General features: G+C 34.4%; 2 protein-coding genes across 2 annotated transcripts; both read right to left on the bottom strand.

Moving 5' to 3' along the window:
• Positions 1-3,511: 3,511 nt before the first annotated feature.
• Positions 3,512-5,589, bottom strand: LOC143916717 (uncharacterized). Its single transcript, XM_077437935.1, has 3 exons — positions 5,534-5,589; positions 5,086-5,345; positions 3,512-4,684 (listed from the first exon to the last, which is right to left on the bottom strand). The coding sequence occupies exons 1-3, from the start codon at positions 5,587-5,589 to the stop codon at positions 3,771-3,773; spliced, it is 1,230 nt and encodes a 409-aa protein (XP_077294061.1). The 3' UTR covers positions 3,512-3,770.
• A 1,369-nt stretch (positions 5,590-6,958) lies between these two features.
• On the bottom strand, positions 6,959-13,470 carry LOC143922389 (uncharacterized). The gene is made up of 3 exons (XM_077445616.1): positions 13,325-13,470; positions 7,261-10,902; positions 6,959-7,170 (listed from the first exon to the last, which is right to left on the bottom strand). Exons 1-3 carry the CDS (start codon positions 13,449-13,451, stop codon positions 7,124-7,126), a joined length of 3,816 nt encoding a protein of 1,271 aa, XP_077301742.1. The 5' UTR covers positions 13,452-13,470; the 3' UTR covers positions 6,959-7,123.
• Positions 13,471-26,118: the final 12,648 nt, after the last annotated feature.

Genomic DNA, 26,118 nt, shown 5'->3' with positions numbered 1-26,118 from the left:
CGATACGCTTTCAATATATGTATGTATATTGCAATTTATCTCGTATAATTGCCAAGCCTATCTCAATTTTTTCGTATGTCGCCAAATCTTCATGGAAACTCACCACTTAAATCGTTGATAATTTCACCATAGTCTTCAAATTTATTATATGGTATCTTCAGCAATTTCATGGTTGAGAAGTGGTCTACCCGTTTAATAAATAAATGGTGAAGAAACAGTCGTAGTTTTAATTTAAATCCATTCATACTTTTGACATATAAATTTTCCCCTTGGAACACTGTGTTGAAAGTATTTAAATGTGTCACGATGTCCAAAGTAAATGAAAAATCACACATCTAGTCATTATCAGTTAATTCGGAAAAGTCGATAATATTTTTCATTTTTAAAAATAGAACGATTTCTTCTTTCGTATCCCATACTTGCCGAAGTATTTTTCCTAGGCTAAGCCATCGAATATGATTATGATAAATAATATCTGTGAACCCAGATTCAATATCTTCAAGAAAAGCAATGAATTGTCTGTGTTTCAAGCCACTCAATCGTATTAAATTTACAAGTTTAATAATACAAGATGTCACATGTTCAACTTTTAACACATTTTTGTACAATATTATAATTATAATTTAATTGTAATCAGGACAATTTTCGCAAATTTTATCCTGGATTTTCTTTAATGGTCAAACTTGGTGCTCGGTCAGTTGTTATGCTTACCAATTTGTTCCATTGTAAATCATATTTTTTAAGCAATTATCAATTTTTTCAAAAATATCAGCTCCTGTTGTTTGTTCTCTAAGTGATTCCAATGACAAAAGCTCTTTAATAATTTCAAATTTAGAGTTACATCCGCGTATGAAAATGAATAACTGTGCGGTATCTTTTCGATCATTACTTTCGTCGAGAGCTATCGAGTACCATGTGATCGATTCTAATATTGATGACAATTGCTCATTAAAGTTTGTAGTGTAGTTTGACCCAAATTCGAATTGCATCTTACGTCAGAAACCATAAAACATTTAACAAATCAAAAAAAAAAATTTAAATCAGAAAAAAGTAAACATTTTTGAATTATGTATGCTCGCGGGCCGCACCAAAATACTCAGCGGGCCGCGGTTTGCCCACGCCTGCTCTAGTGCCATAATTAGAGGTAGGATAGTCACAGTGCTATCCATTGTTCCATTGTTGTAAATCCTTTGTAAAAAAGGTTCGGCAAACCTTTAACAATGCATTTACAACCTTTGAACAATACGCGGCACCTTCTGGGTCCGGTGACTAGCCATAATCGAGGAAGGGAGAAGTCTAATATGGACAAGGCGCTGGGGTCCAGCCCTCGTAAGTCCAATTTCATTCATTTCGAGAAATATTTCGCAAAATATTAAATATAATGTGTTTTTCGTTTTACAATATTTAAAAATACTGGTGGCTTGTAATAACTTTATTCTTCTTTGCCGAGATTCTGGATCAATCAAATTAAAAGAAGTGATAACAATTTGTGAGTTAAATCAAACTGAAACAGCGTTTTTGGAACTGAAAATTTTACTTCCGCCACTTTCAAATATAGCGGCTCATACATATGTCTGTTTATTTTGTCCACATTTAAAAGCTCGATATAATTTTCAAAATACGCACCCGTGAGGTGAAAACACTGTCCATCAGGTGATGATTCTATTTTTTTGAAAATTGGCTAATGTTTTAACTAGAAATCAAAAGTACTTGGTACACTGGGAAGCGCCTACCATAGTACCATATGTACAAATATGTGCAATGCACACAGGTGACCGAAATATAATGGCTTCTGAAAGAAATGAGATTAAAAAAATTATATTCCTTAAAAATCTGAAACAAGACATCGTACTTTTTAAAATGCATTTACATAGGTTGTCTTGTTGTACATATACTTGTGGATTGCTGTTGCAAGTTTTATTTTTTATTTTATTTATTGAAAAATCAACAGACAACAGGATGTACATAGATATGTATAAAAAACAAATAGTAAATATATAATAAATGTAACATCCGAGTCCAATAACAGATTTTTACAAAGATTATAAAAAAAATTAAAAAGATAAATATAAGGAAAACAAATGAAAAAGAAAAGAATAAAGGCTATAACATGACAAAATATGTAGAACATATTAAAAGGTTATTAATTACAAGTTACGAATTGTAACACAAAATATAACTTCGGTCCGTATAGTGCTAAGTCTTTTATGTTCTGTTATCGTTACGACTGCCAGAAGTATTTCTTCAAGGATGTTGAGTATTGATTGGTCATCGAAATAACAATGTCCTAGATGTAGCATTGGAGGTATTATATGTACATATACACTATATTTTCATGAATGAACTTAAAACGTCCCGTCTCTATGGTCCTGTTCAGAACTAAACGTTTTGGTTTTCTGGTTAATTTTTATTGTGATTAAAATATTCAACACTATAGTTCTCACATAATATTTATCACTAGGTAAGATTTTTGCACTACTCACATGCACTTAATTTTTTTTATTAATATGATTTATACAAATGCTGATAAAATTTAAGAGCGGCCGAACTCCTAGGGGCGGCCCTGTAGGTAGTAAACACTTAAATATCACCAAATTATGTATATATCAAGCAAGTACGTATTTCATATATGGACAGAGCGAAATAACACAAGGATAAAATCTCATATAAGGACGATATGCGATACAGAATTACATAGAATTGTGTTGACCTTCATCATGACCGGTCGAATGACATTTGACCGGTTATTCCATTGTTCCAATATTATACGTGGGCCGATAGCGACCTCTAACTTCGAATCCGGCTCTGAGCCTGGGTGTGGCGAGTTTTACTCAATTTATATTGGTGATGCAACGTGGGACATACAGGTGTGAAATTGTTAAATCTGTATAACGAGAAATTGTCTGTTTACTGTGAACACATATTATGTACACTTCTAAAACAGTGAAGACCCTGAAAACGATTATCCAATAAGTAAATTATTATTTATTCAAATGTCGATAGCTTTCCGAAATTTCTGATTTTTTTAAAGCTTTTTTTATAATTCCATTCATTGTTTAACACAAATGCACAAAGTAGAGTTATTTTACACAAAGTAGAGTTATTGATATTTTGGATTTAGGCGCTTCGACTGGTCATGTTCATATGTACATATGTACATATGTACATACATACATATGCATAAACATGATTTACATGTGTAGCTTACGAACATAATTGCTCTGTGTATTTACATATACTACATAAATTTGACTTTTCTATGATATTTGAAAACTGACTAATTTTTTTACCAATTAATTCATTTAAATTCAATATCACGTTCAATATTATCACAAATAAAATTCAATCATAAATTTAATGTGAGGTTAAATCAATACATTATGTTGATATACATATAATATGTATGTATGTATGTACTATGTATGTATGTAATTGTGATTGTGATACATCTAATAGTTTGATATAATACATATGTACATATATTTAGCAGAAAAAACGTATTTTATATTTTTAAAAAATGATTTTATTTCAAATAAAATTTACATATTTTTGGTACATTGATAATACTTTTGGATTTCTATCGATTAATAATAAACAAGAAACCGTTTAAAACCAATTTCACACCACAACATTATAATGAGTATGTATTAATACAATATTGACAAAATCTCAAAGAAAATCATGTGGATTTTAGTTACCATTTTTAAGTGAAATTGGGTCAGTTTCGTAAGTTTTTTGCGCTCATTATTAAGCGAATTTTGTTACGATTTCTATGGATTAACAGGAGCTGCCCTGAATTGCATTCCATCGGGAAGTTCGAACGGAGGTTGCTGTTCATTTGGATTAGGGTAATCGTATCCACTGCCTCCTGACTGGAGCGATCTCACATCTCCGATACTATTAAGACCTTGATCTGCTGAAGTTGTGGAAATCAAATCAGATGCTGCTTCGATGCGTTGACCATTATAATTATTGTTGAAACCGGGGAAGAGGGAACTCAGAAATGAAAATTTGTGGGGCGAGTTTCCGTTGGGGAAACCTACGATATTAGATCCTGGATATTGATTTGTAGGTGGCCCATATTTATTCGTGAAGGGCCAAAATATCTTTTCAGATGGACCACTTTCTTGACCGGTGGATTGCACTCTTTCGACATTGGAAGGATTTGGATAATTGTAGCCACTGTTAGGGATATTAACTTCTGGTGTTGGATATATTGGTCTAGGTTGAGGATACACTGGACGAGGTTGAGGTTGAGGATATGACGTTTGGGGTTCAGGATATGATGGTTGAGGTTGAGGATATGATGGTTGAGGTTGAGGATATGATGGTCGAGGTTGAGGATATGATGGTTGAGGTTGAGGATATGATGGTTGAGGTTGAGGATATGATGGTTGAGGTTGAGGATAAGATGGTCGAGTTTGCGGATACGAAGGAAGAGGTTGTGGTCTAGGAGGAAGATATACGGGATTAGGTTGAGGTTGAATTACTGGTGGAGGACCATATTCAGGTCTTGGTTGAATTACCGTCGGCTCTGGGTATATTGGTCGAGGTTGAGGTGCAGGTTTTGGATAGTCATAGCCCTCTTGTAAATCCTCTTGCGGTCGGATAGGTGTGGTTTGCAAGTTGGGACTCGAATATAGTTCGGAAACGTCTCTCGCATATCTTACATCTGAGCATTGGGCTGTAAAATGAAAATATCATCATGAAATATATGCCTTTGTTATATACATATATTCTAGCAATTATTCTCATTTGAAGGAAATTAAAATGTAATTTAAAAAAATTATTATTAGATTTCATATAAAAGATAATGACTACTAAGTCATTGTTATGACTAATGACTTTACTGAATATGTATATAGTTACATGCATATTACTAGGATAATATATATACAGGTTTTGTTAAAATTTTGTTGAAAAACCACAGATTTTTGTAATTCGGGGGATAGTGAATAGTAATTGTGATTTTAATAGAAAAATATAATATGGATAGAATAATACAGTTATGAATTATTTATAGTGTCTTTTGGGTTAAAATTTGTATAGACAAAGAAAAATTATCAGGCAGTTTTTCATAAGTACCCGAGACGACGAAAAGCACTACAGCAACCACGGCTTTCATGGCGAAAGGTTGAGCTTTCTCCCTGTACGAGCACTCTTGCTCGACTAACTCAAGTGTGATCGTCTGCTTGTCATATAAATAGTGTTGAACCTTTGTTTGTTTTCGCGGAAGAAATCCTTGAGGTGGTGACCCACTATTTGTACAAACGCCGATTGACAAATTCACCTTTTGGTTTGGGCTCGGTGACATGTTTGCTTCTCTACTAACACATAGTATCCACCTATAGATAACGCATGTGCGGAAATCAAACAAAAAAAAAAATGAAAATGCCGAGCGAAACATTCATTGCCCAATTTGAACAAACACCGCAGTCAATTTAATTAGTTCTAATATGGAAATTGTCGATAGTTTTGCAATTTGTTTTGCGCCAGGCGAAAGTATTTCCTTCAATTGAAAAAATCTCATAACGTCAGATTGAGGGTATCAGGACATGTACCTCCTGGACACATACCCCCCGGACCCATACCCCCGGTCAAACCCCCCTGGATATTAACCCCCCGTGCAAAAAGCCCCCTGAAAAATAGCTCCCACCATGGGTAAAATATTTTATAAAAATTGATAGTATCTATAATAAAAAGTCAGTATCAATACTAATTTATTTCGGAAAAATACAATTCAGATATTCCGCAGTCTGGGAAACTTCTATCTAAACTGTGTATAACTGTCAATTCAAAGTCAACCATGATGCTGGTTGGACTCATGGTTGACTGAAATTCAATATATTTAATGTCTCGAATAGTTTAATGTAAGTATCCTATCTTTTGTTTTGTAGTACATAAAACGTAAAGACAACCAATGGCTCGGTCATGAATCGTGTATAGTTGAAAATAACGCAGGAGCAATTTTGACAGTCCCATCCGAGAACCAGTTGTTTCTAACAGTCGGAGACTGTCACATGTTCCAAAAATTAATATTCGATTGTTATCCTCTCGGTCGGAATTATTTAAAATCATTAATTATTTATTACTATTTTTAAATCATTTTTATCCATGGCGGGGGTTGTTGTTCAGGGGATTTTTTGCTCGGGGGTTAATGTCGAGAGGTTTTTGAACGGGAGTACATATGTGTCAGGGGGTATATATCCTAAAACCCAGATTGAGAAGAATAGTGATTTTTTTGGATAGGATTAAGACCACAGTGATTGATATATTTCAGTGATGCATAGTTCGCAGTCTGGTATGACGATATAATATAATATTTATAACCAGAGCATTAGAGCAAAGATCGGAGCTGGAGCTCGAAGCGGAGGGCAATGGGGTTTTGCCTGGACCAACAGTGAAACAGCTTCACTGCGCTTTTACTGCGATAGTTTTTCTTATTATTTAAAATTTTCATATAAATGTAATTGAATAATTTTTTTTCGATAATGATCATCATTTTCAAATTAAACGTTTTGCTTGGACCATGAATTGGAGTTGGAGTAAATATTATGATATATACATATTTCGTGGAGTTCGTGTGGAGAAATAAAGGAAAATCTCCATAAATTTTTCATTTTATTAGCTGTAGATGAGTTCTGCCGCAATGCAAAGAATTTTTCAATGCAAATCATGACAAAATTCGTTTGCAGTACAAATTTAAGATTATATTTAGTGGTATTATTTTTGATGAATACAAATAAATAGCATCTCCGACGAAAAATTTTCCATTATATAATGTTGAATTGGGTTAATTTACATTCTCAAATTTAATTATATTTTGGATAAAAACAGTTCAACTTAAAATACATATGTACATACGTGTGTATCGAATTCATGGACAAACAAGCATTGCATTTAAGAATCTTTTGTTTGTCTTATTTTTTTTCAATATTAAACACAAAGAAATATTATTAGGCATTGTTTTATTTTTAATAAAAAATACATTCACAATTATTAAATTATTATAAAAATGCTTTTAATGTCATAGTTTATTTATTAAAATATGCACCCTGATTTTACCATTCTTTCTGCTTAAAATATAAATATCACAATTATTTTTTTAATTTCATAATAATCTTTAATAGTTAAATATCAAACCGTGTGATCTGTAATGTCTCCCATATCCTGAAAAAAAGTGAAAAACAAATAAATATTTTCAGTTTTTCAAATACGTATTATAAAGTTTGTTTGTATGTCTTCGATAAAAAAAAATACCTGAGCTAGAGCTTGAGGAGGCGTGAGCTGAAGCACTAGCACTAGCGCTAGCATGCGAACCTGCCACAGCACCTCCATAGCCAATAGATCCCGATAAACCTCCAGAATTACCACCTAAGACTCCTCCTAATAGTGAACCGGATCCTTTGATTCCATGAGAACCGCCAGAATGGTAGGAACCATCGTGTGATGCCGAGCCACTGTGTGAAGCAGCTCCACTGAATGACGATGCTCCACTGGTAGCAACTGCACCACCGTATGAACCTGCTCCACCGTGAGAGGGTATACCACCATAAGATCCTACTCCTCCACCAGAAGCTGCACCACCATAAGACCCTAGTCCTCCACCAGAAGCTGCACCACCATAAGATCCCAATCCTCCACCAGATGCTGCACCACCATAAGATCCCAATCCTCCACCAGATGCTGCACCACCATAAGATCCCACTCCTCCACCAGATGCTGCACCGCCATAAGATCCTAGTCCTGTACCAGATGCTGCACCGCCATAAGATCCCAATCCTCCACCAGATGCTGCACCGCCATGAGATCCTACTCCTCCACCAGAAGCTGCACCGCCATTAGATCCCACTCCTCCACCAGAAGCTGCACCGCCATGAGATCCCACTCCTCCATCAGATGCTGCACCGCCATAAGATCCTAGTCCTGTACCAGATGCTGCACCGCCATAAGATCCCAATCCTCCACCAAATGCTGCACCGCCATGAGATCCCACTCCTCCACCAGAAGCTGCACCGCCATTAGATCCCACTCCTCCACCAGAAGCTGCACCGCCATGAGATCCCACTCCTCCACCAGATGCTGCACCACCATAAGATCCTACTCCTCCACCAGATGCTGCACCACCATAAGATTCTAGTCCTGTACCAGATGCTGCACCACCATAAGATTCTAGTCCTGTACCAGATGCTGCACCGCCATAAGATCCAACTCCTCCACCAGATGCTGTACCACCATAAGAACCTAATCCGCCATGAGAAGTTGCACCTCCATGAGAACCAACTTCACTATGAGAAGCTGCACCTCCATATGAGCCTGAACCACTATGAGAACCCACTCCGGAGAGAGTGCCAATGTTAGCACCAATTACATCAGAGCCATATGAAGATCCCGGTTTTTCCGTATACAATCCGTTTGAATGTCCATAAGGTCCACCAACGTCGACTACTGCTTGATTAGTTGGTTTATCATGAGAACCACTACATGTTTTACATCCGTGAACAGTCCCAGTTGTTGAAGATTGACTTCCAGCGCTTACAGCACTACCCGATAGAGAGGTCGTTGGATAATTTGGTGCAGGACCAGTGGCTGTAACAGTGCCTGGTGCTCCTCCAAACGATCCACCATAATACCCAGGTTTTTCTTTATAATGTATAGTATCATGAGGTTTTGAATTTCCTGCCGCATCTATGGCACCAGCTGTGCCTGCTGATCCCGCCGTAGATCCTGAATTACTTACAGAACTACCAATATATAATCCTGATCCAACTGGTTTAGTGTTACTTCCGTGCAAGGAAATTCCCGTTGTTGTTGTTGTACCATGATTTGATGCTGGTCCAGTAGCTAAAATTATACCAGGTGCACCTCCGAATGAACCATCATAATGTCCCGGTTTTTGGTCATATAAACCAGTTGATGGTTTTGAATGACTACCAGTATCACTGTTAACACCAGTAAAAACACCCGATCCAGCTGTAGTTGATCCATGTACACCAGGTACACCACCATATGCTGGTTGAGAACCTCCAGAACCACTGACAATAGTAGTCGATGTGATAGACCCATGGTTTGATGCTGGTCCAGTTGCAGCTATTATTCCTGGTGCGCCTCCAAATGCTGGTTTAACATATGTTCCAGAACCCACAGTACTAGTAGTTGATCCAATTGGTCCATGGTTTGATGCTGGACCAGTTGCAGTAATAACTCCAGGCGCACCACCGAATGCTGGTTTAGATTGACTTCCTGAGTTAACTGAGCCAAAAGATGTACCAGTGGTACTGCCATAAGAACCACCGTAATTTCCAGTATTTCCTGGAGCACCGTTAGTATTCAAACCATTATTGGCGGGCTTTGAAAAGCTTGCAGCATTACTTATACTACCAGCAGATGTCGAAGATCCCACTGTTGCAGAAGCATGAGGGGCTCCCAGAGCAATGTCATGATGTGCTGGTTTGTATTCGATAGTACTTCCAGATACATGCGTTAAAGTGTCTGAAGGTTTGTGATAGCCACCGGTGCTACCAGTATTTATAATTGTTGACCCGGTAGTTGGGACATGATAGTTCGGTGCTACACCAGTGGCGGAAACAATTCCAGGCGCACCGCCAAAAGACCCTTGATACTGTCCAGGCTTTTGACTATCTGCTGGTTTGGGTGAAATTCCAAATCCGACAGAGCTACCAGTTCCTGCATTAGTTGAAGTATGACTAGTCGATGAAGTATGAATCGTATTGGTTGGATGAGTTCCTGTTAAAGTGTCTTTATTCCCAGTTACTCCATATCCTGGACTTTGACTTCCTAAAATACCAGGAGATCCTCCAAATCCTCCAGAATAGTGACCGGATCCAGCTCCTGTAGATCCTGTAAGGGAAACACCCAAAGAATTTTGATCTTTGATAATGGTCGTTTGAAACCCTGACGTTGGAGTATCTTTGTGTATTTCTACAATCGGTTTTGGCGCGTTCGATATAGATGAAACCCCTCCGAATCCTCCTGGATATTGTACAGGTGTACTAGAGATTCCACCTGTAGATGAATGAGCTTCTGAGCCTGCGGTAGCTCCAGAATTTCCAAATCCACCAGAAGGTACTTTATTCACAGGACTTTGATGTACAGGCGAACCCAAATACAAACCCGATCCGGAAGATCCAGAAGTCGAGCTTCCTCCACTTGCACCACTATTCACAGGAAAATCGTGGGTATTAGATTGTTGGCTGAAATCATTTGCTTGTTGATGGCTTCCCCCAAATCCTGAAGGATTTTGATGAGGATGACTATCCGCATTCAAACCAGAAATTGAGCTGCCAGTTACGATACTTCCAGAGCCACCAAAAGCTCCAGATCCAGGCGATGCTCCTTGATCCTTTTCCTGGTTTGGATAATAGCCTCCATTGTTTTTATCTCCCACCGTATTAGTACCTAAGTGACCCACTCCTACAGCACTACTTCCAAGTGTGGATCCACCATATGATCCAATTGTACTTGAATGTTGACCACCTGCTCCTGCTAAGCTTCCAGCAAATGCACCACTAGAGACTCCAGTTGTTCCATGGATATTATTTGACGATCCATAATGTCCTGAAGTTCCAGTTGATCCAACTCCTCCAGCAAGTGCATTACCTAACGCCCCAGCCACTCCCGAAGCTCCAGCTATAGCCGACGCTCCAGCTACCGCTGCAGCTCCGGCTATCGCAGAAGCTCCAGCAAATGCTCCTCCAGCAACACCAGATAGTCCGGTATGTCCTCCACCCAATCCCGCAGATCCTCCGAAGCCGTAACTTCCTGAATTGGAAGAAGCAAAACTTCCCGCACTGGCGTGAGAGTAGCTTCCTGATTCACCAAAAGCTCCCGCTTTTTGCCCTGTCGCAGTAGCATCGTCAAATATTATGGCACCATCGTCACCTGTAATGTTGAAATGATTTTTATTACTCTAATATCTAAAAGAGTGATTTATCTGAATGAAAAAAAATTTTTCCCACCTTTTGGAAAAAAACAAGTATTATTTCCCCAACTTAGTAATTAATATTTTTTTAGTATTTTAGTCGGTTTTGTAAGAGAAAAAAATTTATATTCAGAAGAATAAAAATAAAATAATGGTATTAGAAATTAAGAACTTTACTGTTTGCCCGACTTCAAAACAATGTATTTTTATTTTATTTAAATACATATTTTTATTTTATTTAAATACATATTTTTATTTTATTTAAATACATATTTTTATTTTATTTAAATACATATATATATTTATTTATTTTGCAAATACATATTTTTAAAGTTTCTTATTTATTTTTTAAGTACATATGTATGGTTACAAATATCTATGAATTATAAAGATCTATTAACGAATAGGTACCAGCATAGGCGTACCAGCGGCCGCAGGTAGGCATACCAGCGGCCTGTGGTGGAAATTTTTCTTTACCCAAAGCTGTGCGATAGAAAAAGAACCACCGTAAATTTCATACATACATATGCGTGTAAATTATGTGTGTATTACATACATACATATGTGTGTATAAATAATTCACCTCTTATACTGGGTTGACACGATACGTGGGCACTCAGACCGAATTCGCTAATTTTGTCACTTTGACGTTACTCGTAACTTGGCAACGACCGAGTATAAGTATTATAAGTACATAAAATGTGATTTTTACAAATTTATCCTCATACAAAATTGTTTCTTTATTATAAATATAATAATTATGACATAATCACTAACATAGTGACTAGAATATTTTTGTTATGAAAATTTAAATATGTACATACATATGTATGTATGTATAACTTTTTTTTAAATGTTGTGTATGTACACATGTACAATCTAGATATGTATCAGTATATCGTATGAAGACCAGCCGGGAAAAGCTTCATATGTCTATTTTTTCCGAAATTATAGTTCAAACCACGTACATAATACATGCTCACTTTTTATTTAATATGAAAAAAATTTTAAGTCACATAACGAGCTTCAAAAAAAAAAGCCACTTTTGGAAAAATAGCATATGTCCAAGCATTTTTGGAGGAAAAACAACAAATGTCCAGGATATTACACTATTCTTATTGTATTATACATGGGTCTATGTGACGAGACAGAATGTTAAATTACAGAAAACACAAATATCGGAAGGCAAAGATCGAAAATCGAAAGATCTTTAGTCGAAAGATCAAAAAAAAAACAGAGACCGATTATACATATATCGTATTTTTATATATAGAATGTATGAAATAAAGTGTTTTTGTATAATTACGCAAGATAAATGTTTTTTTTGCTCTCCTGTAAAATTTGCATTTTGTGAAATATGCAGTTTTTCTCGAGAAGTCTTCATATGTACATATGTATGTGTTTAAATATATACCTATATAATGCTTATTTCTTTATTTCAACCGGATCCAGTCGATTAGTCATTGTGTTTATATATGCAAAACTGTTTTCCATAATTAAAGATAAGTAGGTATTGTGAACGTATAATGAATAATACGAATACAATACCTTAAATTAAAAGGATGTCAGTAAAGATTTGATTAAGCCGAAAGTCACGAGATACGGTACACATATTATGTATGCACATACATACATAATATTATGTATATCAGAAATTAATCAATTTAGTCGTTTTTTATCATTTTTCCCTCTGGCTTTGAAAGTTGCAACTGTTTTCTAATATGTATTTTACGAGTTTATGAATTCGTATTAAGTGTATTTGATGTGCATGTGTCATCAAAATTGTGTCATTATAACACCATTATAGACAACAGAACTATTATAAATAAACCAATGATAAAAATAAGCAACAAAAATTGTAATTTTACGGTTGGTAAATTCTATACTATATAAAACGATATGAGAAAAATTTCCACATGCTTCATATTCTCGGAAAAAAGTAGATATACAGACTCAAATGCCGCCGGGAATCGGGAATATACAATTTTCTTTCAAAGTTATTAATTTGAATTTAAATTTATTTGTTGTTTGTTTTAAATGGGAAAACGGTAATTTTGATATTTTACTTAATGGACGTATTCCACCAAACTACCCTAGCTACGTCTCTGTTAATGAATAATGACTATTAAAAAATCAAACCAATATTATTTTGTGGAAGAGTAAACAAGATAAATTTGATTAGATTGACTAATCTTTTCGAAATTATTGAATAGAAACTTATCGCCTTTACTTCAAAAAATGTTTGCACAGGAATATACATTATGTATGTACATAGTATATACAAATGATAATATTATTGACTTGCAAAATACTCATTAAAATTACGTATAAATCAATATACATATATTTATTATGACTTTGGCATTATGCATTATAACTAACCAGTATATCCTCCTTTTTTGATTAGTCCATGATTTTCATGATGTCCATGATGTCCGTGATAACCGTGTGATCGGCAATTAGCGATGGTCAAGACCAAGACGAGGATGATCCGATGCACTGGTTTCATCTTGGTGTCTTCGGATGTAATGATCGACAATCAGTTGAACACCATGGCTTTATACTCTCGTCCAGTATTCAAGGTCTGATCATTGTACGCCCGTTCTGCATAAACTTTCGTGAAGTAACGGACCATAATACTATGACGTTATTCATCGCGAGAAATACCCAAGGGAAATTTATGTATAGGAATCGTTATATCCACAAAACAATTATCTATAAATAGGTATATGTATATAAATTCAAATAAAATTTGGTATAAATTCTATTTATCCAAGAGATTGATTATATTATTAACTATAGATCGTTGCAGTACACACATATGTACTGGTATGCTTTTAATTTGTTTTTAAACAAATATGTATATATCGCATTTTAAATACATGTTTTAAAATTGAATTGTTTTAAACTGAATTTTAGCAGATTCTTTGTTTTTTTGCAAGGTTTATATTTGAGATGAGACTTCGAAATCGATAACGTACGCTGATATTTACAAAACCAGTTTTTATTACAATAAAATATCGGTAACAAGACATAATAGTATTGTTTTATTTATACAATTTAAACAATAATATATGTAAGTTATAGCATAGATGTATTGTAATTCAAACAATTAAAATAAATTAATTGTGCACATACGTTTAAACCTTACGACTGACAATTGAATACACATTTTATTTTATTTTATTTTTGTTTTTATTTAATTTTTATTTTATTTATACATTTATGTTAGGAAAGTAACAGGTAAACCCAATGCGCCTTCCTGGCCAATTATTACATATTCTCAATCTTCGTAAATTCATTGAAGACATTCTTAACCTTCGATTGAGAAACATTGGTGCTGGTATATATCAAACCAAAAAAATCTAATTTATGAGTAGTTGTGATAAACTTGCTATTTTGTTCTACGAAATATTAATTATTTAACAAAACAAGCCCGACACCAAAGTGGTTTACAAAGAAACTTGTAGTTCCCGTTCACACAATGAATCATTCGAGAAATTTTCAGTTCTTGAATGTCTATTGCGATTTAAATTTGCTATGTAGTAAATTATTCGATTAAAAACCTTAGCAATTTACATTTAAGTCCAAGTCCAGTACATACACACACGTAAGCATTTTTTGCGTTCTATTTAACCGGACATCAGCTCTGTGTTTTCCACTGCTATCTTTAGTAGAGTTTTATAAGACGATATATAAATTCAACCGGTTTTGCAATTCTAAATTTAGTATATATGTATGTACATACACACATATGTCTGTAGTCTTCTAACGAAGGATTAAAATCAATGGATATTACAATCGCTACGTATTCGTGCATCATTTACTTCTAGCTTATGAATGTACTTACCTATGTAAACAATTATAATTATTGATTTAAGTTCTGTTAATTAATTAAAAAAAATGTAATTTACAAGGTGTAGTACAAAATTACATCGTGTCAATAATAATAAAAAAGAAGGTTCGCGTGCTATTGACGATGCAAATAATCTTGACAGTTATTATTATTGTATATTTTTTTTATAAAACTATGTTTACAATGTACCTATATATATGTACATATTTCCTGGAGTTAATACATTTCCTAGTGGGAAATTCGTATGACTTCATGCTTTTGACTGTGGAACTCCGCGCTTTATCATCAATTGAAGTAGATATAGACCTGTTGAAGAATTATTGAATCAAAATTGAGCGTACCTTGAAATTGAGCGTTTATAATAATATTTTCGCTATTTCCAGCTGGTTAAGAAGAACTTTATATTTCTAGCTTTTATGAATACATCCACCGTGGGTGTATTGTGTATGTGGGTGTATGTGTGGGAATACATATTTTAATCGACAACACATTTAAATATTTTTAATTAGCTCATTTGAAATTTCGACGTCTAATTGAAATATTAGTGAGTAAAATATATATATATATATATATATATATATATATATATATATATATATATATATATATATATATATATATATATATATATATATATATATATATATAAAATGGTCAAATATATAGTTTTAATTTAATTTAATTATTGATGTATGCATATACATATGTACATTGTATGTATATTCGGAAAAGGTCTCTGTAATGATATTGTATACGGGTTTCTAGTAGCATATCAATTCCAAAGTTATCCTGTTTATTTGTATGTTTAACTTCTATACTATATTATCAACAAATTTATAAAGATCTGAATCAACTTTTTCGAAAATTAATTTGATATTTAGCAAATCATCAACATGAAAAAAACTAATGGATTTGAATTCTTGGAATGCTTAACTCAAACGAGATGGTTCAAGATACCTGCCTATTCCACATTATACTCAATATACATACGTACATGTATGTACATGTACATTAGGGATTGCAATTTACCGTAGAATGCCGATAAACGGTAAATAATATTTCCTACTACCGGTATACCGGTAAATAATTAAAAAAAAATCTCAGGTGAATATTGTCATATAAATGTATTTAAATAAATTCGTAATAATCTATATGTATATATAAAATTGAATGTTTGTCTGTCTGTCTGTCTGTCTGCCTCGAATAGGCTCCTAAACCACTGAACCGATTACGATGAAACTTTCAGGATTTGTTGTATGCATGTCCGGGAAGATTACTGTGAAAAAAAACGGGAAAAAACCTCTTAATAATAATATTTGTAATTACGATTTTACCGAGGCGAAAGTATGAAGCGCCATTGTGTAGTCAAGGAAATGTGTTTGTTGGTAACCAAGATAACAGGTTGGTTTATGACGGCACGGCGTTGAAGAGAAGTTACTCCACGACGTTGAGCTCCAACCATCACTTGAAACGGGAACGGGAACGCAACGGGAACGGGAATTGCATGTATTATTGTGGCATTGCAACGCATGCCGGGTTAGCTATATAAATTTTATTTTTCAGTTTTAACCAATCATTTTCACTAACCTCTTCTTACTATTGAATTAATGTTTGGATCATTTGAATGTTTCGATCATGATTGAAACAACCGTTTAATCGAATTTATTGGTTAGTCTGTGTTGCCAGTGAATTTATCAGTTTGAAATTGCCATATTTAATTCTGAAAATAAACAAATCCAGACAACTTAATTCACAATACCCCATTTGCACGATTTTTAATGTAATATTATGCTATTATATGCCAATATATATACTTAATTCGCAATATAATAGTTTCCGGTAATTATTGGTAAATTTTAAAATTTACTGGTATTTACCGATGGTGAAATTTTTACGATTTACATTTATTTGCAAATCCCTAATGATAAAAACATTTACTATCAAAAATGGTATTAGTAAAAACAAAAATAATGTTGGAACTCATACATACATACATATGTACAGAATGGTAAGAAAAATACATTTATATCAATAAATATTTTAGACGTGAGGAAAAATACGATTAAAAGGTACTAGTATTGTATAAATTAGTGGGAAAAATGCTATATTGTGGTTTTCGCTCGAAGAAATCCAAGAATTATGCATTCTGGCATTTTACATAGATCGGTATTCTTTTATGCTAATTTGGCATATAAGAAGAACAGTGTCATCATATAATTAAAATAGAAAAAATATTTGTCTCATACATATATAAATTATTTTGCTTTTCATTCCTTTTTTTTCGTACATAATAATTAGGCTTCAATCACGAAATTATCGTCATACAAACGACACCAGGCGATGAGATTTCATTTTTATTATTGACCGATTTTTCAGTTATCCCAGAATTATCCTTTAGGATGTCGTCGTAATTCAGACAAATTTATAAATTACCTGTGTGACTTGTTTGTACTTTAATGAACGATTTGTCGTTTGACATTTAAGTGTGTCAATATTATACGGAATCAATGAACATCGTGACACATCGTAATTTTATAATACCATCGTATCGTATTTTTTTTCCATCATTATTTAAATAAATTAGCACGAGAACGAGAAATGTTAAATAAAAAGAAGAAAACCAATAATTATCGTGCAAATCATAATAAAATGATTAATTATTTTTACGTTGAATGATAATAGGAATCATATATATATATGTATGTATGTACCAGTGGCGGGCGGTGACTTTTCAAACAAGGGATGCTGTCCCTTGTTTGAAAAAAAAAACCGACCAATTTATTTTTTAAAATTTAATTTTATTCTTCGTTCCTTTTTACAAAATTCATCGATAACCGCATCATAGAATTTTTTATTGTTTTTTAAATTTGACATTATTTTCTTTTCGATTGCAATTAAAGCAAGACCAGAGAGTCTTTCTTCACTTTGACTACTTCTGGTGAACGTTTTAATTCTTTTCATAGTCGAAAATGATCGTTCAGCCGATGCGCTCGTGGAAGGTATCGTACAAATTAATTGTATTAAACTAAATACTTGTTCCAAAACGTCTATTAGATCATCTTTCACAATTAATTCCTTTACGTCATTTATAGATTTAAAATGAAAATCTTGCGTTGAGTACATGTAAATTAATTCGCTTTTTAATTTCATAAAATCAAAGTATTTTCCATAAGTTAGGTGGAGTGATTTAAATAGGAAATCTGGAAAATTATTTTCATATTCTTTAAATTTTTTGACGTTAAAAAATTCGAGAAATTTTAAATTTTCGATATCTCGAAATCGATTGGTTGTATTTACTGAAAGAGTTTCTAAAATTTCAGAATAGTGAAGTTTATACGTTGTTTTCACATCTTCTTCACATTCAGCATATTTTCTTTTTCTATTAAAATTTTTAGTTATTACTTTGTTCCACAATGAATCAAAATCGTCTTTTTTGTTATCTAAATATTTTACAAATTTTTTAATTTCACTTACGCAATACGATATGTCAAAGGTTTTTTTTTGTAAAATTTCAAATAAAAAATCTGCCGAATTAAATATTGCAGAAAATAAATGCAAATTGAAATTGAATTCAAACTCTTTTAAATAACGATGAAGGACTTCAGCATTTATGACAGCATCAGTATCCCATTCGTCTTCGTCATTAATTATTTGATTAAATATTTCCATTAATTCTGTTTGATATTCTAATATCATATTTAAAATTTTGCTATTGTAGTTCCATCGTGTAGGGGCAGCAGTGGGAAATCGTTTTTTTATTTGACAATCGAGAAGGGAAATTCTTCTTGAAGACTTACAAAAAAAAGTTGAAAATGACAACATACGGCTGAAAAAACGTTTGCATCCGGATATATGTTTAACAGATTGCGACAAAACTAAATTCAATCTGTGAGCGTAACAATGGACAAATAAAGAATTAGGACAAATATCTCGAATTTTTCGTTGCACTCCATTATGCTCCCCGGACATTACAGCCGCTCCATCGTACGTTTGTGCAATTATGTAATTTGTCCAAACAACCAAATTCTTCCAAGGTCTCACGTATGTGCTGAAAAAGAGCATTAGCTGTTCTATTGGGACTAACATCGACAAATCCAACAAATCTCTCCTGAATTTCATTATTTTCATCTACATATCTAAAAATAGTAGATAGCTGAGCTTTGCGACTGATATCTGTAGATTCGTCCACAATTATGGAAACAAATTTTGATGCACGTATTTCAGTTTTAATCTCATCTAGCAAGACTTTTGATATTGCGGATACCAAGTCATTTTGTATATGGTTCGATAGTCCAGTAAACACCGTAGAGTTATCTAAATGAGTTTTCAATTTTATGTCTGATTCACTCAACAGATACAGCAATTCAATATAATTCCCTCTATTTTCCGATTCCTGGTGCTCAAAATGTCCTCGTAAAGGTTGTTCTTGTTTTGCTAAAAAATAGATCGCGCTTATTAATTTCGACAAAATGTATCTATTTGCAGTAACTTCTTTGTTGTGCATTTCAATATTTGCTTTAAATTGAGCACTTAAAAAATTTTCTATACGAGGTCCCTTTCCAAATTTTTTAAATTGAGCAGCAGAACATATGTGAGCTTGAGAACATTCATGTCTCTTGCGCGATTTACTTAAATTGTTTAGGTCAGAAAATCCAAATTTACTCCAGACATTCACTTCTTGAGAAAATAAAATACATGGCCAACAGAATAATTTCGTTAAGTGAGCACATCCACAAATCCATGAAATTTTTTCGTATGTTTCTGTGTTAAAATACCTTTTAAATGTTTTTGTTTTAGACTGAATATTTAATATTGGTGTGGGTTTGGGGCTCTTAACAATAATCTCCTTTTCATTAAATGGGAGAGAAGCAAATCTTCTTTTCAGCACATTTTCAATTAAACAATTGCAATTATTATTGATCTCGACGACAAGTCCACTCTCATTGTTATTTTCGATATCCATATTAAAGGCAATAATGAAAACTCGTAAGTAGTGGAACGTAAACTAAAAATAAAGTTAGACGAAACTAATTTAAATGAAAACTTAATTCAAAAGTAAAAAATAACCAACTTACAGTATAAATGATTAACTTCGTCTAAAGAAATGAATCGGCTAGCTTTTTGATAAATAACTTGGGGCGTAGCGTGCGGAAATATCGATCAACAGCGGCTTCCAAGTGAAACTCAATAGATAAGCAAACAGAGAAACCGAATCCACCGTAGAGGTTAAACAAGTGTCAACGCGTCCGCGCGAATATGACAGCCTCATAGTGCGCATGCGCAAATGGGATCGGTCGCGACTCCGAATCCATGACGCGCGCGCACTTCACTCAGCGTCTACTCGCCAGCGTCACTCGCCTGTGGCCGGCCTATGCGAATGCGGCCTATGCGAATCCTTAATAAAAATTATCAAAAGATCCTATATAATGCATCATGTAACAAAAAACACGTGATATGTGAAATATATATCATATACTACATCATAATCACGTACATCACTAAGAATACATCGAAGCGAAATTCAAATATTTATTAAAAATACTCTTGGCTTTTTAAAGTTATAGGGGATGCGCCGCATCCACCGCATCCATGGACCGCACGCCACTGGTATGTACATATACATATGTATGTGATTAATGAAAACTACAGCTAATCTATATGTGTACATACATAGGTTTGCAACCAAGTATTCCCACTGTATAAATTAGTATTGTAACGTGGGATCATGGGAGAGAGTATCCACTCTATTCATGGGGGAAAAATAGACACCCAGAATTAGGCTAACGGGACTCAGTAAGTGCCCGAATAAAGGATACGCTGGGGTTCTTACAGAATGGGGTGAGTGCGGGTAAACCTACGTGCCTTGATAATAAACATGCCAATGGATCGGGGATGCTATGCTAGACAACTTCTCCTTTATATGGAGGTACACGAGTAAGGATTGTAACAATACCGGAATTTCCAATACCAGTATTATTGAAATAAAAAGAAAACGATGCCGGTATTACTTTAGATATTTTTTTTAATCAATTAATTTTTAATAAAAAAAGCATTGCTTCCGATATCCCGAGCACCGCTTGCATGTTTCAACATGTTTACTGAAAAAAAACGCTAAACCCAAACATTCAAATAAAGGATATTCGGGTACAAATCTGTAAAGAAGGTACGTCCCAGATATAAATGATTATAATGTTTCGTAGAAACTAGTGCTTTTTTTTGTGATTTTTAGTTTTTTTTTTTGTAATTCCGACTTAAGCTTATCAGATTCCCAATTATCGCTCACTGGAGATGCAAACGACGAGTCAACCATCAGCTGGGGAATAAGTTGTTGTTAAAAGACAAATTATATTTTATTTCCATACACTAATTAGATTAATAGTACCTGTCGTGTCATCATTATATATGTATAGGTATAAATCGTACTGAAAAATGTAACAAATAATATATTTTATCACATTTTCAATGTATGTACGTAATTAAAAAAATCAGCACTTTATAATATCGTTTTCGACAAATAAAATGTACGAATTTGAAAAAGATCGATACTACCAGTATTTCTGTTTTTAATACCAGTATTACCAAAAGCTTATTTTTGGTAAAATATCGATACTACCGGTATTGGTAATCCCTACACGAGTGAGTGGATTTAGTTGCGAGTGAACCTCCTAAATCGTCGAATAAATGCTGTGAAGCGACTTTGGCCTTTAATTTGGATCCTGAACCTACCCCTACGCAATAACATTAATTCAAAACGATATAATCTATACAATATTTTTTAAGAAGAACTTTCCGAATGAGCTTAAGTACGTGAGATAAACATAACGAATCAATTGACGTTATGTAATTACCGTAAGTATCGTCGTCAAAAAATGGACCAATAAAGCAAAGCAATATTTTTTTCGTACTTCACGAAGAACCAAACTATTGATATCGACAGATTTAAATACTATATCTACTAAAAAAGTCGAAACAGTTATCGTTTGATCATCGCCCTGCCCATTGCACACCCACTGACATTCGAACGAAGATCATTGTTATTTTTTTCCAATTGACAATGAAAAAATAGTTATTTTTCTATACCAATGGGTATTGTTCTAGATAAGCCCAACCTCGGGATGTTGTTCAATCGTGACTTGTCTTAAAAAAAAATCGTGTTTTATAACGAGATGATTCTTAGATGTTATCGTATCAGCTTTTCTGGTTATTCGCATAAATAACGTTTTAAATGAATCGCAAATTGTTCGCAAAAAAGTTAAAGATTGCAAAAAAAAATTGACACGTACAACCAATGGAAATTCTAATAATGTTAAATCTATTTTAAGCATGTATGTACATATGTATATTGTATATTATGAGAGATGAACTCTAGTCAAATATACATATGTATGTACGTATATACCTGTATGTATGTATGTATGTATATATTCATGTATGTATATATTTGCAACTTTTGTTGCTAGAGGCGTAACGGGAACTACTATTACATATTTATGAAGTATGTAACTATTAATTCAATGAGAAATTCTTATTCATCTGATTTAATGACGCACATTATCTGAAATGTTGATTTTGAAATACGCACACGTATACGTAGGCGAAAAACTATATTTGCTAACGAACGTTGACTCGCTATACTTCCGAGAAAACCTTCAAAAGGATTTTATCAATGACTTTTATTTTTCCTTTCTCTTGAGCTTTATGTTTCCTTGAACTGAAACATTATTCCTAATATCTTAAATATTTTCGAAGTTTTAATAAAATCGACATCATATTATTTAAGAAATATGTAAATAAAAATGTCAAAAAAAAACATACGAAAACAATTCCGAGTACTTGGAAACTGTATGCAGGTACCTACGTTAATAAGCGATTTAAAGAAAAATGCAAAGACTGAGCTATTTCACCTGCGGTGCATTTTAAATATTGACAGGGTAATTTAATTAAAATTAAATTTCAATTTGGAGCATAAATACTCACTAAAGTGAAACAAACAATTATTGTGTCGTATTTCAATGAAAACTTTTATTTTTCTTATGACTTTAGTGCCTCTAATAATATATAAATATGTATAACGAGTGGTTTTATCCGGCTTTGCTCGGTATTTGTAATATAAACCGCTTAAAAATGGCCAATCTCCGGATTCGCCCCCGATTCGGCCTTCGTCCCCGGCATCCCCCCGGGCCTGTCAAACTGTCAAATTACGATGTTAATTAAATAATATGTTACTTAAATGATCAATTTACTTATAAAAATGTATCCCATGTTATTTATTGTGTCAGGAACCTCCCCGACTATATATAAACTGTATCCCAAGGTTAGTTCACGTTTCCATATAACCCGACCCTTGGAAGAAGAACGACGTATGCGCCCTCTGGACCTCCCACCACGAGATCAGATAAACGCGCGTTAAACCGTTCGTCAGAGTGTGTATTTGAATGCATTGTGCAATTTTTAACGATGCACTTGCTCATTGCCCTTGCCCAGAGTTTTTATCGGACATACGTCGAGCACCAAGCATCAAATACGACTGATGCTAAAATTATTTAGGATTGTCTGTGGACAAGGCGGAAGTATATGCAATATGTATACTAAAACGGCAAAAGATGGAAGATTCAAAGCGACGTGGCAGCCACTCAATCGGTTTGAATTCTGTGGAGCAGAAGGTGTGCGGAAAACTACTGTGCTCTCATATCCCTAGTATAACCACCATGAACAGAAAACCTAAAACCACAGCCCCGAGTCTCCGGCGTCCCTTCAATGGAACAGGGGTGCTAAGAATCCTCGGACTCAAAGGGGTGAACATACGAAAAATTGGTACATGGAACGTTAGGACCATGTATCAAGCAGGTAAAATTGAAAATCTGCAAATAGAAATGAAAAAAAATCAAATACAGATGCTCGGCATAAGCGAAGCTATGTAGATGGCCTGGAGCAGGAAAAGCGACGCATTGCAATGGATATACATATGTACGACTTATTACTCGGGATCGCTTGACGGCACTCATAAGAATGGTGTTGCTGTGATTCTGGAAGACGACATCAGTAAAAGTGTGAGAAACTTTATTCCGTTATCTGAACGAGTCATGATGATACAATTAGCAGGAAAACCTATAAATGTTAACATAATACAAGTGTATGCCCCCACTTTCGATAAAAAAGAAAATGAGATTGAAGAATTTTATCAACAAATCAAAGAATTGATGACATATTCGAAAAAACATGATGCTAACATTATAATGGGAGATTTCAACGCCAAAGTTGGAGACGAAGAAACAATGGGTATAACTGGTCGCTTCGGACTTGAAGAAAGAAATGACAGAGAAGACAGACAAGTTCAGTTTTGCCAGGAAGAGCAGTATGTTATCTTGAATACTTTCTTTAAGCTACTTAAAAGAAGATTATACACAAGGAAATCCCCAATGGACTGTCCTGATAATATTGTGCGAAACCAAATTGACTTTATTTTGATAAACAGTAGATTTAAAAATGGTATAAAATCGGTAAAAACCTACCCTGGTGCAGACGTGGCATCCGTAATCTACTTTGTGGGAAATTGAAGATAAGACTGAAAAAGATTTTAAGAGCATCAAAACCTAAACCAAGATTGGATTTAGAGCTGCTTGAAAATCTTACGATCCACGAACAATTTACAAAAGATCTCAATAAAATTTTTAAACAAAAATGTATTGAAGAAAATAGTAATGTAAACTTAAAATGGGAAGGTATGAAATCAGCAATGACCCAATCTGGGAAAAAGTTTCTTGAAACAAATCAAATAATTAGTAAAAAACAACCTTGGATGACGGATGAAATTATACATTTAATTGAAGAACGTAGAAAACACAAACATAATATAAAAATATTCACCGCCAAATTCAAAGGAAAATTAAAGAAATCAAAGAAAAATGAATGGAAAATAAATGTGACGAAATTGAAAAATTACAAGAAAAACACGATGAATTTAACGTATATAAAATACTAAAAGAAGCAACAGGATCATCCAGAAAAAAAGATTTCATACTCCTTAGGAGTAAAAATGGAAAAATCATTTTAAATATGGATGAGAAGAAATCAGAATGGATTGAGTACACAAAATTGCTCTTTAAAGACAATAGAGAAACCGGAGGGCATATTGAAGATCCAGAAACGGGACCATATATATTGAAATCCGAAGTGGAAAGAGTCGGAAAGCTACTGGACCGGATCTGATTCCTGCCGAATTCCTCAAGTTATTGGACGACGATAACATAGAAGATCTCACAAAACTCTTCAATAAAATATATTTATCAGGCGAACTACCTAGCGATTGGTTACAACCCATATTTATCCCGTTGCCAAAAAAGAATAACGCGAGGACGTGTAGCGACTTCAGAATAATTAGCCTAAGGAGTCACACATTGAAGATCCTACTTAGGATAATACAGGGCAGAATTTACTCACGGTGTGAAGAGGCGATTAGCAGAGAGCAGTTTGGGTTCAGACAAGGCTTGGGTACCCGAGAGGCCCTTTTCTGTATGAAAACACTACTCCAAAGATGCAGAGAAGTCCGTAAACACGGTCAAAGGCCTTTGAAAAGGCCTTTGACCGTGTCCAACACGCTCGCCTGATGGAAACATTAAAAAATATTGGCCTGTATGACAGAGATGTCAGATTGCTACGAAATAATTATTGGAATCAGACTGCAGTAGTACGTGTCGATGATCAATTCACTGATGAGACGATCACTAATATAAGATATGCTGATGACACGGCACTAGTCACTGAAAATTTAGCAGACCTGCAAAGATCTCTAGACCGTGTACATCAAGAAAGCAATTGAAGAGGTCTGCGCATAAATCTAAAGAAGACAAAATTTATGATAGTAGATAGAATGCAAACAGACACCGGGAATCTAACCTTGGATGGAGAGGTGATAGAAAGAGTAAAAAGATTCATATACCTGGGCACCTGGCTGAATGAAGAGATGGACCCAGATGAAGATCTAAGAATCCGCATCGAGATGGCTAGAACATCATTTGTAAAAATGAAGGCGGCGCTTACAAACAAGCATCTCAATCGTCATACGCGGTTGAGATTCGCGTAGAGCTACGTCTGGACAGTATTACTACACGGATGTGAGACGTGGACTCTGAAGACCAAGATGATCAGCCGCATCGAAGCTTTTGAGATGTGGGTCTATAGGCGTATGCTGAAGATTCCGTGGACCAAAAATATATCAACCGAAGCTGTCCTCGGCATGATGGGGAGAGGCAGGGAACTTGTTTCTGTCATCAAGCGGAGAAAGATGGAGTACCTCGGACACATGATACGGGGTCCAAAA

Source organism: Arctopsyche grandis, chromosome 1, assembly GCF_051622035.1.
Source record: "Arctopsyche grandis isolate Sample6627 chromosome 1, ASM5162203v2, whole genome shotgun sequence".
Taxonomy (NCBI): domain Eukaryota; kingdom Metazoa; phylum Arthropoda; class Insecta; order Trichoptera; family Hydropsychidae; genus Arctopsyche; species Arctopsyche grandis.
This window is presented reverse-complemented; position numbering and strand designations above follow the sequence as displayed.

Bases quoted from the DNA above. Each gene is read 5' to 3' on its own strand.
- LOC143922389 (XM_077445616.1), bottom strand. From the start codon at position 13,451: ATGAAACCAGTGCATCGGATCATCCTCGTCTTGGTCTTGACCATCGCT. The intron at 10,903-13,324 runs GTTAGTTATAAT...TCAACATTACAG, and splicing joins CAAAAAAGGAGGATATACTG to GTGACGATGGTGCCATAATA. The intron at 7,171-7,260 runs GTATTTTTTTTT...ACTTTTTTTCAG, and splicing joins CTCCTCAAGCTCTAGCTCAG to GATATGGGAGACATTACAGA.
- LOC143916717 (XM_077437935.1), bottom strand. From the start codon at position 5,589: ATGGGTCCGGGGGGTATGTGTCCAGGAGGTACATGTCCTGATACCCTC. The intron at 5,346-5,533 runs GTTATGAGATTT...CGTTATCTATAG, and splicing joins CCTGATACCCTCAATCTGAC to GTGGATACTATGTGTTAGTA. The intron at 4,685-5,085 runs GTACTTATGAAA...TTCATTTTACAG, and splicing joins AGTGCTTTTCGTCGTCTCGG to CCCAATGCTCAGATGTAAGA.